Source organism: Leucopleurus acutus (genome assembly GCF_964270905.1).
Source record: "Leucopleurus acutus genome assembly, chromosome: 12".
Taxonomy (NCBI): domain Eukaryota; kingdom Metazoa; phylum Chordata; class Mammalia; order Artiodactyla; family Delphinidae; genus Leucopleurus; species Leucopleurus acutus.
In genome coordinates, this window is record NC_139154.1 from 79460561 (window position 1) to 79478322 (window position 17762).

A 17762-nucleotide genomic window follows, 5' to 3' on the forward strand; every position below is an offset into this window, starting at 1 on the left:
CTGGGAAAAACATTCTTTGTACTTTTCTTGCAAGTCTGAAATTATTTCAAAATGAAAAAATTGAATTGAAAAATTTATTTTCCCTATAATAATAAAGGGCAGCATTTAAAAACATCAACTCAGGAAAGCTTACATCAAAGTTCATTCTCATATGGACTTAAAAATCAAAGAATAAAGCCCCAAAAGATCTATCTAAGTAAGATGCCTTTTTCTCTTTGGAAATAGAAATTTAACTTCTAAATTGATTTCATATAACTTGTAAATGAAACCAGTTACCTTACTTGGGAAATTTTTCATTTTACCAAAATTTTTTTTCCCCCATTTTTCCAGGTACTCGGTGTTTTTCCTAAACTAAACCACAGACTATATTTGGGACAAAGTGATACTAAAAGTACAAAGGGCCCTTTCTCTTAAGTGTTTTTTGTTTTTTGGTTTTTTTTTAAATAAGCTATAGAAGATCACAAAAGTAATTTAAAAATATTTTTATATAGGCAAAAGTTAAACTATGTAGTACTCTCATGACTTAATGTCTTCTGTTCTGCTTAAATAAAGACCTACATTAATTTTTAACAACCTATGTCTCATATGGATATTTGGAATAAGTATTTGCAGCTAATGCTTACTCTTGAAATTTTGTATAATCCCAGGAATAGAAATTTAAGAAACAAGTCTTCTAATTTAAGTTTGCTAAGGAGATTCTTAATTCTTCCATTTGCAGATCCACTAAATTCAAAGCTGAGCCAAAAAGAAACCTGCAAAAGACGATTTCCCAAATTATTTAAATCTCTTTTGTAGCAAAGTTTCCCCCCAAGCTGAGAAACATTCACACAAACGTTCTTACCTTTTTATCAAGTTTATTTCTATTATCCCTTTCTCATTTACCGGCATTGAAAATAATGAAAAAGTTATTTGCTATTATTCACATATGAAATTTCTTCATGTCAGTTAAACTGTTTTCCTGATTCTTAAGGTGAATGATACAACTTAGTATCTCTGAATCATGTTTAATGTAGAGATGGGAAATTGAATAATCCAATACTATCCAAGTCATGTGTCCCAAAATAAGCTCAGAAAGTTGAATCAGGGTGATGGAAACTGCACTTAAATCTGAAATTTTAATGAGACTCTTTTCTGAAACTTTTCTCTTAATGATCTATCCATTTTCTTTGTTTCTTTAATGTTTTTCCTCTTCGTAGTACCAACTAATGATTAATTAACAAATGGTAATCATATGAGCTCACGTGAAATTTACTTGGGCAATTTTTTTGTAAGCTTGATTTGGTATCTAAATTCCAAAAGTCAATTCTCATGGTTATGTCCATTAAAATGACATTCTTGGTTGCCTCCTTCATGTAGCAGATGCTCAATAATAAGATTTATTAGAAAAGACCCTAGAGACCGGGAAACTTCAGTCCTAGTCCTAGATATGGAAGTAACTAACAATTTTAGATAAGTCAGTTCACTTCTATTCTTTGGTTTTCATATTTATAAAGTGGAGATAATACCCTATCTACCTGATGAAGATGTTTGAAATTGGATAATACATTGAAGCACTCTGGAATAATATCAGCTTACCCTTGTTTAGCAATGTCAATTTTTCAAAATCTTATCCCTGGGATTGAAGTCATTGAAGGCACTTGTGACTCCTTATTTAAAAGATTCATGAAAGTCTCTTATGGTATGCCTCAATTCCTAAGGTCTCACATTCTCTCCCCCAGGAAATGTACTGACAATTTTAGATTGTCAAAAGAGTAGCTTGGAGTCATTAAGGTTTGTGACAAATTGTACCAAAACACACTTCTATTGGTAATAGCTTGCTTGAAGCTTACTGGGAAAAATATTAATGATGTCAGATTTGCATTTGGTATCTTAGAATATTACAAGGATACTGTGCTGCATAAATCTAGATGTAACTTTTATCAAGATCATTTTAAAAGTGGTATCTGGGCTTCCCTGGTGGCGCAGTGGTTGAGAGTCCGCCTGCCAATGCTGGGGACGCGGGTTCGTGCCCCGGTCCGGGAAGATCCCACATGCCACGTAGCAGCTGGGCCCGTGAGCCATGGCTGCTGAGCCTGCGCGTCCAGAGCCTGTGCTCCGCAACGGGAGAGGCCACAACAGTGAGAGGCCCGCGTACCGCAAAAACAAAACAAAAAAAAGTGGTATCTATCCTGTGGAGGGCAATTTTGCTGAAAGAAATTACAGCTTCTCAGATTTTCAGAGAATGTATCCTGTTTGTGTACCTCTCTGAATGAATGATTTCATTATTCATAGTTTGGCTTGTGGGGGGTTGGAGAAGGAACGAGAAAAATCATAAGACATCCTTAGAACAATTCAACACAAAATATACATGTACATAGATCCTGAGATGTTACAACAAATTTAAAAATAGATAGATCAACATGATCCAAATGGTTTCCAAGACACCGTTATGGTGGGTAAAAACAGCCAGCTTACAGTGTATGCTGAATAAACGTCCACATTTTGCTGGAAAACCCTACTCTTTGTTTCCCGTTGAAAGCTAGTCATCCAGAGCAGGGGGCCAATCGACATCTACAGACTAGAAAGAAGAAAACAAGTCATTAAAACATTATTGTTCTAGTAAGCATTTGCCGGTAATGCTGTATAAATCTAGTAGTTTTAATATAATGCAACAGAAGAAACTGCATTGGAAGAAAAGAGCCATTGAACACCACGATTTCACACTCTAAAAACCATTCTAGGACCTGAGATTCTTGGGCCTGAGGTCTGTTCCTGAATTCACTGAGTATTTGGTTACTCAGCCAGTTATTAATTGTACCTTTTGGTCAACACAAGACTAGAGTATGTTTAAATTTTTCAAATGTTATTTATGGGAAAAGTAGCAAATAATGCAGGGGCCAACACCAACTTTCCCTCAGAAGTCTCAGGAACTTTTAGTCTTCTGACTGTTTTCATTTTCCCATCTTGCATTTAACAGTACTCAAGTAGTCTATACACTTATAATCTTGTTTGTAACTTAGCAACTAAATGTGAAATAAATGGTTATGAAAGATCACCTGTAACTAGAAAAGGATTAGAGATCTTTGCAAGTCACTTCAGCAGAATTTTTGTTTCTCTTAAAATTGAATTTATCTATCTCTACTCATCCTGGTTTGGCACTTCTAGAACGAAACCTTGATCTTTAAGTCATAATGGAATTACAGTAGCAGACTATTTGTCTCCACATAAATAATCATGTCCCAGGCATTAGAAGTATGAAATTGCACTTTGCCTTAACTACCCTAGAGGGCCTAATTTAGAAGTTAAAACAAAAAAATACAAAAAACGAACAAAGAAAAACAAAATAACTACCATACCCATGTAGTTTTTTGAGAATGAAAGTGTAAAACCTGAAATGATTTACTACAAATTATTTTTAAAATTAATCTGAGTCACTACCAGATTTGGAAATTTTTATTAGAAAAGCCCAAATAAGTATGTGTGTGTGTGTGTATCTTTTACAGATGCCAAGAAATACTTTGGTTTTGTTTCAGAATATAGCCATAAAACAAACACCCATATATAAATTAGTGGGTGGTTTCTCAAGCCTGAAAACCAAACATTACTGATCACAATCTTGTATGTGTTGAGGTCAGGGGAAGGTAGGCATGTTTGTAGGGTTTTAAAAATTCTACAGGTGATTGCAATGGACAATCAGGGCTGAGAAACCCCGGCCTTTGGCTCTTTGACACTCCTAAGCTGTCCTAAGAATTAAGGTCAAAGAAGATGAATGCATTTGGGATTTTCTTTAAGAGAAGGTTGTCTTCCTCAAAATGATAGTCTTACTAAGAAGACTCCCTGCAACCTTGAAGATGCTAGCACTGGTTGTACCACAGGTGTATAAAATCTAATCTGAACACACTCAAGAGAAGTGCTGGTAAAGCAATGACATTCCAGTGATCATTTGATTACCATGGCTGTTTTCATACTAGGCAATTATACCCACTTCTTTTTATTTATACTGAGATTATTCCCAAGTGCAAAAATTCCTTTTTTTGTGTGGGGTGTGGGGAAGCTGTTCTTAACCAGATATTTACCAAAGTGCACAACTCGTGACTCAATACCTATTGATGCTCAAATGAGAAAAATGTTTATGGAGAATTGTCTGAAAGATCCATTCATTCCATTCTTCTAATTACTTAAGAATGTAATCTGATTTCAATTCAGACTATAAGAGCAGAGAATTTCTCTTATACCACATCACAGAACCCTTATAGAACTGCTTTTATTTATAACAATTAGCTCATCCCATTTTCTATCCCTGTCCTGAATATATGTTTCTGAGGAGGCTGCCTTAAATTCTTTATAAGAGAGTCCAAAGGATATATGAAGGGCACTTACAACTTCATTTCCTTGCTTGGTTTAAGGGTTTAGATCTCATGTCATACGTAAAGCACAGTTAGTAAATTAGCTATATATTTGCAAGGATTATAAATGAGACCTTGTGTTTTTTAAAAAATAAAAGTTCTGAAGATAGTCCCTCCCTGCAATTCAATGCTACTGTGAGATTTTGACTGTTTTCAAATACCTATTAAAGTGAATAGTACTATTTGGTTTAATGCTAAAAAAGCATAGCCTTGGCTGATTCAGTGTACAAACAGGCATTTCCACAATAAAATGGTTTACCTCAACATCCAGCTCAAGAATGTCTGCAGTCACATCCATCAGAGAGCAAATGTTTGGCTTCGTTCTTCCAAAGTCTCCATGTACAAACTCTTTAATGTAGCTGGGTTTTGTTTAAGGAAAAAATGAAGATAACCATGCAACACCAACTGTTTGATGAGATTTGACAGGTTGAAGGGGAAATGACAAACAAAAGCAGAAAGGTTATAAAAGGGAGTTTATTTCTGAGCCATGACTTGGGATGTATGTCTTAGAAATTACAGCTATGGCAATAAATAAACTAAGGATGGCAAACTGGTTCCTACCAGCCTGGCAGCTAACACTGGGACCTAGGGCCCATGTCAAACTTCCCAAGAGTCATGACTTTTCTTTTGGCTCATCTCCAAGTGCCAAGGTTTGAATATGGATTTTTTAAATTAACTATAGTAAAAAAACCCTCAGCTATTTTCTTTTTTGCCACAGATTCTATTGGGTCATCTTTTTGGTCTCATCATTTTTCGATAATGACAGTAGGCGGCTGCCAAATGGTAGGTTTTCACAGGGTCACTCATAGAGCGACCTCAATGATGGCTTTCCTTATAACATGACCCAGTGACAAGAGCAACAGGATGGGAGAGAAAATGAACTTATTAATTTAGACTTGATGAAGGCCCTTCAGAAGGATCATCAAAGGACGTAAATTTTAGTTGTTTGCAATTCTTGCATGGTTAGCAATAGACCTAATTCTTTTTGTGTGTGTTTTCCTCATAGATCTTCAAAATTTCAAAGTCAATGACTGATCCTAGAATTATTCAGATTACCTTAACACTCCTTACACAGAACTCTACTATAATCTTAACAGTATTTTATCTGAAAGATGTATTTTTGCCAGCATTCAGTAAACACTCATTTAGCATTGTTGTGTCTATAAAGCAGCACTTAGTATAAAAAATTAATATAATTTGAATATAAAAAAGTTTATTCTCAGATGATAAATAAAAAGTTAACACCATAATATGCTGACGTTATGTCCTCCTCACTTTCTGATAGTTTGTTTACTATACTTTCACCAAATGTTTTGACTCAAGCATAAGGCATATAATTATCTATTAACTGTCTTCTTTGCTAAACTCATAATTACTCAACAATTGTCCTTTTTCTCTCACTTCTTTAGAGAGTGCTACTTCTAAGTAGCAATGATGAGGGGAGATGACCTAAAAGCCCCAGAATAACCAGTTAAAAGGTCCAGAATGTTTTTTATGAGGTATAAGTCAAATGAACTACTTCATTATACTGAGCAATATACGAAAAAAATTCACATACTTCTGTGTATAACCACGTGGTATCTAAAGTTTTACCAAATAGGGACATCCCTGGTGGTGCAGTGGTTAAGAATCTGCCTGCCAATGCAGGGGAAATGGGTTTGAGCCACGGTCCGGGAAGATCCCACATGCCATGGAGCAACTAAGCCCATGCACCGCAACTACTGAGTTTGCGCTCTAGAGCCCGTGAGCCACAACTACTGAGCCCGCGTGCCTAGAGCCCGTGCTCTGCAACAAGAGAAGCCACCGCAATGAGAAGCCCGCATACCACAACAAAGAGTAGCCCCCACTAGCCGTGACTAGAGAAAGCCCGCGTGCAGCAACGAAGACCCAACGCAGCCAAAAATAAATAAATAAAATAAATAAATTTATAAAAAAATAAAGTTTTGGGGCTTCCCTGGTGGCGCAGTGGTTGGGAGTCCGCCTGCCGATGCAGGGGACACGGGTTCGTGCCCCGGTCCGGGAGGATCCCGCATGCCGTGGAGCGGCTGGGCCCGTGAGCCATGGCCGCTGGGCCTGCGCGTCCGTAGCCTGTGCTCTGCAACGGGAGAGGCCACAACAGTGAGAGGCCCGTGTACCGAAAAAATAAATAAATAAATAAAGTTTTACCAAATAGCCTTTCTTGGCTAATGCCTTAAGTACATGTACATGGCTGGTTCTAAAAATATGTTAATGAGATTGAAAAGACATTAGCTTCTCCATAAGACCATTGCATTTCATCCTAGCACACCAAAACGAAAGCTGAAATTAGGTAAAAATATGTTTTTAAAATCTGTGATTTCTTTGAAATTCCATCCACATTCCATCTACAATAGGCAAATGTGCTCCATGCCCACTGGTCTAAATAGATCCAAACTGCAAAAATTTAGAAGATTTTAGGAGTAAATAACCTGTACCTGTTTCAGCTTAGTCAGTCCTGGGGTAGAGTAGGGAAAGAAGAGGGGAGAGAAGGTTGATGGGAAAGGAGAGGCAGATTAATTATAGCAAGATAGTGAGAATGCTATTTGGTGATTTAAATGACATTTTTCCCTCTATTGTATCCAATAAGTATGTCATTAGTTTTATACTAATTAGAAGGTTTCATGCTTCATGCTATTGGATCACAAAATAATATAAAGCCAAGAAACAAACAAAAACTAGGAGCACCTTTGAAAACTAAACTAAAGCTAAGACTATGGCAGCTCCCTGATATATTTTAACCAGCAACTAAGATATGATACAAAACCACACAAAGCAGGGTAAGTTATGAACAAGTGATCAAACTGGGACTATTCTCTTGTTCTGGGCCAGTGGCCAAATAATGTGATGGTCTACATGTAAAGTAGGGCCATTCCCATCTACCATCCCTGTTTAATCATTTGGGGCAAATGCTCGAAATGCTGAAAGGACTCAAATGTGGTCATGAATATGTGACTTGCAAAATGTGTAAAGACATGAATCGATGAATGAATCAATTAAAAGTGTTCCCTGAGCACTTACTATGCCCTCAGCACCTCAGCATGATGTGAGACACTAAAAATTTTAAGGTTCACATTGAATTCACTGCTGCCTCATGGTTTAATATGTCATCTTGAAAAACACAAATTTAATGGGTAAAAACACTCCAGACCAAAAAAAAAAAAAAAACGAAAAACAAAAAAAAGGATTCTTCTCCAGCCCAAACCTTTCCCGAACTGTTCCGAGATAAGGTTGAACCTCTTTTCTAGGGCAGCATGAACTTTCCCAATAGGATTCTGGTTAGATTAGTGCTACACAGACAGTGAAAGGATACGTTCCTGCCTGAGTCTTCAGGCAGAGGCGGAAATGGTGCTCATCCACATAGTGTGTCTCCATGGAGTGAATGATGCGAGTTCTCACAGCCAGGGGCCTCCGGTGAAGGACCCGTAAAGGTGTTTTCTGGTCAATCTTTAAGTCCTAGAGGAGGATATGATAACCATGCGTCAGCTTTGCCGCCCAGTGAAGCCCATTTTAGCATCTCCTTTGTTCATCCATGGCTCACTACAGGCACCCCCATCTATCACTGTCAGGATAGAAACTAATACTATCATAAATTGTATCCTCTAAGGTTCAGACTCTGTGAGACTTCCTATAACCTAGGCCACAATTACTCATTTTCTGGGCCCCAGTATGCCATTAAAAAAAAAAAAGGCTTTGAAGTAAATGATACCCAAGGTCTCTTTTGCTCTAATATTAACAAATTGATTGGACCCCGGAGTCTTATCCTGCCCTTTAAATAGAGCTCTTCTAAAAGATAATGTTCTTACCTTTTTTTTTCCTAACCCAACAGAGTGACCTAATAGTGGGGATTTCAGACTGAGGTGAGAAATGGTGTAGAGGTGGGACATGAGCATCACCTGTGTGCCTGGGCAGTGTCCATGTTTTAGGGAGAGCCATATACCGACTCACAGGACTTTTTTTTTTTTTTGGTTATACAAAAGGATTTATCTGGAAAATTAACAGCTGCATCTCTGTCTAGGGTGGTATTTCCAAATAATAATTACAAATAAGTGTGTACAATAAACCAGGACCTCTCAATATTTGTTAGCCCAGTTCAGGTTACTTGAGAATAATACTGCATGTTTCTTTACAACTCAGGTTTTTAGGGACAAAGTCTTGTTTTTCTCACAGTTAGAGATGTCCTTTTATGTCACAAGATATAAATTAAGAAATAGAGGTTGGGCTTCCCTGGTGGCGCAGTGGTTGGGAGTCCGCCTGCCTATGCGGCGGACGCGGGTTCGTGCCCCGGTCCAGGAAGATCCCACATGCCGCGGAGCGGCTGGGCCCGTGAGCCATGGCCGCTGAGCCTGAGCGTCCGGAGCCTGTGCTCGGCAACGGGAGAGGCCACAACAGTGAGAGGCCCACGTATCGGGAAAAAAAAAAAAAAAAAAAAAAGATATTGGGCATAACCAGCAACTCAGGTTCATAAGAACTTTGAATCCTCTGAACTTTCTTGTAGGAACAACTCCTGCCTGATTTACATGATTAGTGAGTGCCTAAAGCCATGCTGAGAAAAGAAAGATTTCTGTCTGGTCTCCCCCTACCAAATTCTGTACCAAGAAAGAAGAACAGGTTCTGACAAAGACTACACTTGAAATGGTATGACTGCTTTTATCAGAGCAGTGAGTCAGTGACTCCTCCTTATGATTCTATAATTCTTTGATTTTTAGAAGCACTTTGTTCTGATGAGATAAGTTGTTTCCACAACGTTTAACATTACTCTGGCCAAAAAGACCAAAAAAAGGACAAGGCTGAATTATTATAGAATCGATAAAGATATGGCCTCCACTTAAGAGCACAGAACCAGCTGGCCTTTAAAGGAGTGACTCGCTAAGGTGTGCCCTTCCCCTCTGTTTCCTTTACCTCGAGTCACTCCCTGGACTCTGACCCAGGAGCAGTCAATGGAGGTACAACTGAGCTAGGAGATGCACCACTGCTTCCAACATAACACTCAGATCAACACACTTGCGTGTCGTTTTTGGTTGCTTGTGTCTAGCAAATGAAAGGAAACCGCTTTCATGTCCCCATACTGAATTTTCAGAAACACACGTAGGTGACTTTTTTCCTTAGAAGTAGGTTGCCCTTAAAAAAAAGGAGGCAAGTGGTAAATTTGAAGTGACCTTTTCTCAGAATGGGGCAGTAACTCAGTTTTTTTATTTTTGATGCCAATAGGAGTATCTGAAAAATGTTTTAACCCTAACACTTTAAAAAAATTATTAGATGTCACCTAGTCTCATCAGTCCAATTGGGCAGTGGGCCATTAAATCAGACCCTTTCACTACTTAGTGTGTACCTATAACAATCATCTTTCAGCATCATTTCTGAATCAGCTCTATGGCTACTCCCAAACTGTAAATCTATTTTTAAAATGAGTTTTTATTTTCCCCACAGCATTCTAAATGAGCTGTATACATGTACACATGTGATAGAATAGAGGTTTACAAATTTGTTTTGCAATCTTAAGGATATCTGTCTATAGCATAACTATCATCCTAAAGACCCTAGATAATAGGGCCAAAGGCCAGAAGGCCTTAGATTTGGAATCACAGAACCTGAGAAGTGGAGGGCCCACTGGGGATCATCTAGTCCACCCCTCATTTTATAGGTAAACTTCTCTAAGCAGGTTAATGACATGTATGTTTTCACCAAAACACTCATACTATAAACGTTATTTTGCACCTTGCTTTTTTCCGGTAACATCATGGGTGTTCCTACAAGTCCTAGATGTAGACCTACCTCTATCTTTTCTTCCAACAGTTTTAGGCATATATACACACACAATAACGTAAATTAAATGGGATCACATGCTGTTTTAGTTTTTTAAACAGCTGTATAATATTCCAACGTGTTCTACCATTTCCTTATTGAAGGAAATTCACTTTTGTTTCCAGTTTTGTTGTTGATTTTGTCACTCTGAACAAAGTCAACAAACATCCTTGTGCACATATCCTTATGCACTGGAGTTTTATTTCTTGTCCTGCCAGTAGTGGAAGTACTGGGTAGAAGACCAGTCTATTTTTTATTTTTACAGTCACTGCCACATTGTTTTCCAAAAAGGCTGAAACACTTATATTTCTACTGAAAATGTATATAACTAGCCTTCTCCTCCCTCCAACCAACAGGTATTCTTAGTCTCAGAAGAATAAAGTGATGTCTTATTGTTACTTCAATCTGGAGGTGGAACATCTTTTCAAATGATTCTTGGCCATTTGGAGTTGCTCTTTTTTTTTTTTTTTTTTTGCGGTACATGGGCCTCTCACTGTTGTGGCCTCTCCCGTTGCGGAGCACAGGCTCCGGACGCACAGGCTCAGCAGCCATGGCTCACGGGCCCAGCCGCTCCGTGGCATGTGGGATCTTCCCAGACCGGGGCACGAACCAGTGTCCCCTGCATCGGCAGGCGGACTCTCAACCACTGTGCCACCAGGGAAGCCCTATTTACAACATGTTTTATTTATGCACTTAATCTGAGCATCAATTCTATTAGATAAGTTCTATTTTCTATTTCCTTTTTGCAAATGGCCAAATATAATAATAGCATTGCTGAGTGTTTTCTATGTGTCAGATTCTATTCTAAGAGCTTTATATGGCTAACCCTGTTTAATTCTTCTAACTAATTTTACAGATGAAGAAAACAGAAGCATAAAGAGGCTAAGCAATTTGTCCAAAGTCACACAACTAAGAATGCAGAACCAGGATTTGCACCCAGACGATCTGTCCTTGGAGTCAGACTCTTAATCACTGGCAACACTGCTTCTCACACAGGTTAGATGAATTGCCCAGTCATTTAACTAGTAAATGGCAAAGGCAAGATTTAGAACCAGGTCTCACAGTCCCCAAAGCCTATGCGCTATGACTTGTTGGTAATAAACGAGAAGACAAAGGACTCTTTTATAGGCAGTAGAAAAATAAAAGAATTAGAGCACTTAACTACCTTTATGTCATCTAGGAATTCAATGTCCTTCCTCTGTATTGCTTTATTTGTCCATATTAAGGCACTATAGGTCTTGGTCTTTTCTTCTTCACCTTCTTTCATATGACCTATTGCCTCTCTAAACAAAAACAATAAAAGAAAGTTTGTCTGAATATATAAAATACAGACAAGACTTGCCCCAAACTTCCCTTTCTTTAAAAATAGATTTATTGAGATATAATTTACATACAATTCCCCTGTGTAACTGAACGATTCAGTGATTTTTAGTACGTTTACAGAGTTGTGCAGCTATTACCACAATCTAACTTTAGAACACTTTCATCACCCCAGAAGAGAAACTCCGCACCTATTTGCAATCACTTCTCATTCCTCATTTCCCCCAGCCCTTGGCAACCACTTGTTGACCTTCTGTCTCTATAGATTTTCCTACTCTGAACATTTCATATATTAAAATGTGAATATTGTAAAATACACAATAAGTGGTATTTGATGTCTGGCTTCTTTCACTTTATAATGTTTTCAAGGTTCCTCCATGTTGTAGCATGTATCTGTACTTCATCCCTTTTTATTACTAAATGATATTCCACTGTATGGATATACCACATTCACATTTTGTTCATCCATAGACATTTGGGTTGTTTCTACTTTTTTGCTATTATGAGTAATGCTACTATAAACATTCATGCAGAAGTCTCTGTGTGGATGTACATTTCCATTTCTCGTGGGTATATATCTAGAAGTGGAACTGCTGGGCCATATGGTTACTCTATATTTAACTTTTTGAGAAACTGCTAAACTGTTTTGCAAAGTGGCACCACTTATAATCCCACAGCAATGTATGAGGGATCCAATTTCTCCATATCCTTGCCAACACTTGTTATTTTCTGTCTTTTTGTGAAGTGGGATCTCACTGTGGTTTTGATTTGCATTTCTCTAATGACTAATGATGTTGAGCATTTTTTCATGTATTCACTGGTTATTTTGTGTATCCATTTTGGAGAAATGTTCACTTAATCATCTCTCCATTTTTAATTGAGTTATTTTCTTATTATTGAGTTGTAGGAGTTCTTTACATATTCTGGATACAAATCCCTTATCAGATAAATGATCTACAACCAAAACTCCCCTCTTGAAAACATCTCCAGTGATCCTACCCTTACCTTGTGACAAGCTGCAAGTCACGGACTTGGATTTTGTTAGACGAGTTATTAATTTTCTGTAGTATTAGAGAAAGAAAAACAATTAGCAACTCTAGTTCAGTTACAGAGTTGCAGAAACATGACAATTTCCATGTCATGAAGTGGTTTACCTGCTGAAGTTCCTTAATTTCTTGTGAAGTGAAATGTACTCTATGAGGATTCACCAGCTCAATTGCAAAGGGCCTTCCTGGCAGCACACACCCCGTCATGAAACAGAAACGTGTTGATGGAGTTAACATTTGGGCTAATGCAAGAGGGTTAGGAGGTGTGAAAAAACGAGTTGAGCTCTAGAGGACTGAAAGTTTAGTGACATGACTACATCTCGGGGAGAGAAGAATGTGTGAAAAGAATCAAGGGGCTGTTTGGGGGCTGCTAAACCCCAGGACAGGCAATATGTAAAAACGACTGCTTTCCCAAAAGTCCATGAACAAGCCTGTGTTAATTACAAAATCAAATCCAAACAGCCACTAATTGACTTGGTTACACTAACGTAATGTTGTCACACGCAGCAATGCCCAGGTATACCAAATTGAAATACATTCTCCTAGCCTAGTGAAATGAAAAGCTGAGATTCCATGAGAAGAAGGGACTATAAATCTCGAATACCTCAGGATTACTCTCATAATCCTTCTTGTAATGCAACAATGTAAAATGAGAGAAATGAAGGCTAAGAGAGCAGAAGCACTTTTTAAATGAAGACATTTTGCAATTTAAATGAGGTGCATTTTGAAAATTGTACTGGTACTGAAATATTATTAAAAGGAACAATTAATTATCAAAGTTTTGGAAAAAATCAGGCACCTCTTTGTTAATGCACATAGAAGTCCCTTATAACCTACAGGTATTCAATAAAGATGGCCTCTGAAGAAATGATCCCTGTTAAAACATAGTCATATAATTTACAAGGGTAGCTCCATAATCCACAAGGCTTCCTCACATGGAGAGGCTCTGGACTCTGCCAACTTTGATTATGACTAAGTGACTACAAAAAAGCTGCTGTCTGAAAAGGGTGATAATCTTAAAGTTAGTTCCAGTCAAGTGATATTGTCACAATCTTACCATTTCCTAATGTTCTCACATCTACATCTTCTCTCCCAGAGGATGAAAAATTAAAGCCTTTGGAAAGCAGATAAAGAAAAAAGAAATCAGAGACATAACAGTGCTAAGACTTTCATTCCCATCCTTTGGTAGAAACCCAATTTGTCTTAAACAATCTACAAGAGAATCCCAAGGAATAGTCATCATCACACCTCTAATCCCAATCTCTACTAAAAATAGCAATGATAATAATAAATACCACTTATTGAGCACTTATTACATACCAGGTACTGAGCTAAAATTCTGCATACATTATTTCATTCAATACTTATTATAACCTTATGAGGTAGGTATTAAATAAAAGAACACCAAGCTTCTAAAAGGTTAAGTACTTTTCCCAAGGGAACATGATTAAATGGCAGAGCTAGATGTTTCTGATGTCAAAGCCAGACCTTACTTATCATCCCAGCCCACCATCCCATGGGAAAGCCAAAGGCAGAGCACTGTTTGGAGGAAGGCCCCACTACCACCCTGGCTACAAACTTATGGTGAAAAATCTATCTTTCATCTTTTCCTTAAAACAAAAGAAAACAAAATAAAAACATTATTTGAGAATTAAACTCTATGAAAGGAAGAGGAGGGGGGAAAAAAAGGTTTGATTCTAAAAGGATATTCATTATGTAAGCAAACCTAAGCTGGAACCACAATATAACTAGTATACATTTTAAGATAGATGGATCATCACAGACTAAAAGCTGCAAATATTGGAATGGGAAAGAGGTCAATACAGTGTGGGTGGGCAGGGGAAGTGGTTCCATGACAACTTTCTTAGATACAGAAATAACTGATGATTTCACCACAGGAAAGATTACCATGAGCAGGCATTATTCTAAGTACTTCATATATGTTAACACTATGAGGTAGATACTATCATTATCCCCATTTTACTTATAAGGAAGGTGAGACAGAGACAGCATAAGTAACGTGCCTAGGATCACATCACTGGTAACTGGTAGGGTCAGGATTTGAACCAGCCTGGCAGTCTGGCTCCAGAGTCTCTTAATCACTGTCTACACTGCACCACCACAAAGACAGCTGGAAGAGCTCAGACTCGTGCCAACTGGGACAAGCAAGACCAATCAGTCCTCTTGTACCAGGGATTGGGAAAGACTAGGATGTTTTGGAAACCCTGGTCAATCCATAGTTCAGCCACTTTGGAGAGCACAAGATGAGGAAGGACAAGATTGCTGGGAAGGACAGACAGGAAAGGTAGAAGGGAAGGAGGGTCTGTACCATTTTGACAGACATTTTTCTCCTAGGAAAGGTTCAATATGCAAAGGTCCCATGTAGATTTTAGAAAAAGGAAGGCTAAAAGGCTTGAAAAGTGCTATAAAAACTACACTGAAGATTAGCTCTCCTTTCTAGGATGTTTAGCTATGAAGAAAGTAAGATTTCACCCTTCCTTCACCTTTAAGACATCCCTTTAGCGAGTCAAGGCCAACGCTTGTTGGAAACATGGGCTCCAAGCTGTTGCCTGTCACCCACTGCCAAGGTGAAGTGGGCTCTTCTCTGCCCCACATGGCCCAAAACTGTGGGTCTCCCAGAGAGGACCAACCCAGGACTGGTTAGGTAAGGCCTAGGTATCTAAGGTCGGCCTAGAATTCAAGCTGCTCAGAGGTCTGGGTAACTTGTGCAGTGTTAACACCTGGGGACTAGCCAAGAGGGCAGTCATGAGGGGCACAATGTCAGGCTCTTCTCCAGGGGGAGAATCTACACCAGGCAGGTAGTAGGATTCTGTGGACCATTAAGTCCCAAAGAACCCTCCATTCCATGTCTATACTCCATTGTCAAGCAGCTAATAAACCTATAGCAACATCAGCAGCTTCTAGTCAGAGTCAACAGACTCAAGAGTATGGATAGCTACATGGAGAGTTCAAAATGGCATCTGGGAAGCTGAAAGATACTCCCTGGGGTGGGGGTGGGGGGCTCTAGTTTGTCTTATACCTGCCCACCTCCATCTCTAATCCAGGCATAATACTGGGGAACCAGGGCCCTACAGTGACTAAGCCATAACCTGTGACTGATAGGGGTGGAGGGAATGAACAGGACACAAAGAGGTAGATCTACTAGTGACTACTCAATCAGACCAGAAATCTCAAATTCATAAATTAGCCCATAAAACTTCCCACAAATTCCAGCCCATCAATCAGAAAAAAGTACAGAAAACTAGGCTCTTGAGAAGTCCAAAGAAACATTAAATCCAGATTAAGGGAGAAGGGGTATTTATTATATCTTTTAGAAAAATGTTGCAAATTTGGACCCTACATTGAGAAATACTTCAGGGGGCAAACTTTAAAAAATAATTTGCAATTATGAATAATAAATGACAAAAAAGGGAAAAGGAGTCACTGCCTTAAGTATGAGGAAATATATGCTTAAAATTTAGTTGATTTTTCTAAACTCACATTACGCCTTGCCTTATCCCCCTAATCCTGTGAGTTCTACAGACTTCTGCTCAATGGAACAGATATTTCAAACATACAAAACAAACAAACAACAAGGACAAAACCAAGGGCAAGAATGATCAGGAACTGTAAGGGGTTCAACAGTCTGTAGTGGCTCTCATACCTGGGGGCAGATAGACAATGGGACTGAAGGATGGGCAGAGGCCAGATGATGACGGTCTCAGAATATCAAGTTATATAGTTTGGACTTTACCCTGTAGCTAGTCACTGACCAGTTTTCAGCAGGGAACTGACATGACAAATATTTATTCCATAAGTGAAGTAATAAATGTATTAGGAAAACATTTCTTAGACATATTGATTTTGAGAGTGTGTCAAAGTTTTACTTATTAGCTAGAGAACTGGCAAGTAGAGAATATGATGTGTCAGTCTGAAGTGGCTGAGAAACAAGTTTGTATCTCCCACTGAGGGGAAGGAGTACTAGTTACTTCTGCTTTATAGAAGTAGCTAGGCTGCTTCATGCAATACTGGTTTATTTTCATAGAGCTGTAAAGCACAGAGGTACAACAGTCAGAACCATTTTCCCAGAGTTGTCAGATGTGAATCACAGAAGTAATGAGTAATGTATCTGAGAAGCACAAGTTTAGCAAATCGATGCTATTAATCAGGCATTTCAAACAACAAGGTTTTATTTCACGACAAGGAGCCAGTTAGCACAGAGGCCCAGAGGTCTGCTTTTTCTCAAGAGGCTCTTAATAAATTTCCTCAGCACACAATTACAGATGCTAAACACACAGTTTGCTTTATTTTCAGTTTGGAGAAATTTTTTTTCCCTCCTCAAATGGAAAATGACAACAAATCACCTTCATGAAAGATTTCAAGGGGGAAACATATAGCTATTTTAGAGCCCCCCAACAGCCCTCTTGGTAATGGAGGCTTCCTTGGGACCCAAATAATCAGAACAAAATCTTGAATTTTCTTACAGAAAGGGAATAAGGTAGCCCCCCCAAAAGAGTTTGGAGGACACTTTTCATGCTAACGCTTTATTTTCACTTCTTCGTAACTTGGATAAGTCTTAAGAGATAATCAGCGTGTAAATATTAAATCAAGTAGGTAAAAGCTCGTGGCAATAGCCCTTTACAGCTAAGATTTTGAAAAATATTACGTTGCTAGGTTACTTTCTTCTCCATTCAGTAAACAATTCTTAAAGGCCCTTTTTAAAAGGGCCCACCTACCTGATAGGCAACAAATTATAAGAGGGATATGGTTTTTGAAGTGCTTCTCTTTCCTCTTAACAAGCAGAGAGCTGGAAGGGATAGCCATGTCTCATTTTGGTCACCTGCTCGCCATTCCTAAAGCAGGCTTGTCTTAAGGTTTGTGAGAGAAAAAGATGGATGTCTTGGTCTATCTGGTCCTTCAAAAAAGGTGTTCTGGGACTTCCCTGGTGGAGCAGTGGTTAAGACTCCATGCTCCCAATGCAAGGCCTCGGGTTCAATACCTGGTCAGGGAATTAGATCCCACATGCCTGCCGCAACTAATAGTTCACATGTCACAACTAAGGAGACTGCCTGACGCAACTAAGGAGCCCACATGCCGCAACTGAGGAGCCTGCCTGCCACAACTAAGACCCGGCATAACCAAATAAATAAATAAATATTTTTTTAAAAGGTGTTCTAATTATGCTAGGATA

The 17762-nt window shown here is 38.6% G+C and overlaps 1 protein-coding gene across 6 annotated transcripts in view; it reads right to left on the reverse strand.

Moving 5' to 3' along the window:
- Positions 1 to 277: 277 nt before the first annotated feature.
- Positions 278 to 17762, reverse strand: part of PUS10 (pseudouridine synthase 10) — a 68313-nt gene continuing 50828 nt past the window's right edge. For 5 of the 6 annotated variants that reach the window (XM_082851806.1, XM_082851805.1, XM_082851803.1 and 2 more), the window contains 7 exons: positions 13629 to 13685; positions 12680 to 12756; positions 12531 to 12586; positions 11371 to 11488; positions 7714 to 7856; positions 4645 to 4744; positions 2064 to 2557 (listed from right to left, as the gene is read on the reverse strand). In XM_082851806.1, coding sequence (XP_082707932.1) covers positions 2519 to 2557; positions 4645 to 4744; positions 7714 to 7856; positions 11371 to 11488; positions 12531 to 12586; positions 12680 to 12756; positions 13629 to 13685 — 590 coding nt within the window. In that variant the 3' untranslated portion in view covers positions 2064 to 2518. Of the gene's footprint in view, positions 753 to 2063; positions 2558 to 4644; positions 4745 to 7713; positions 7857 to 11370; positions 11489 to 12530; positions 12587 to 12679; positions 12757 to 13628; positions 13686 to 17762 lie in introns of those variants that run through there. The other variant, XR_014326648.1, reaches the window with a different exon arrangement.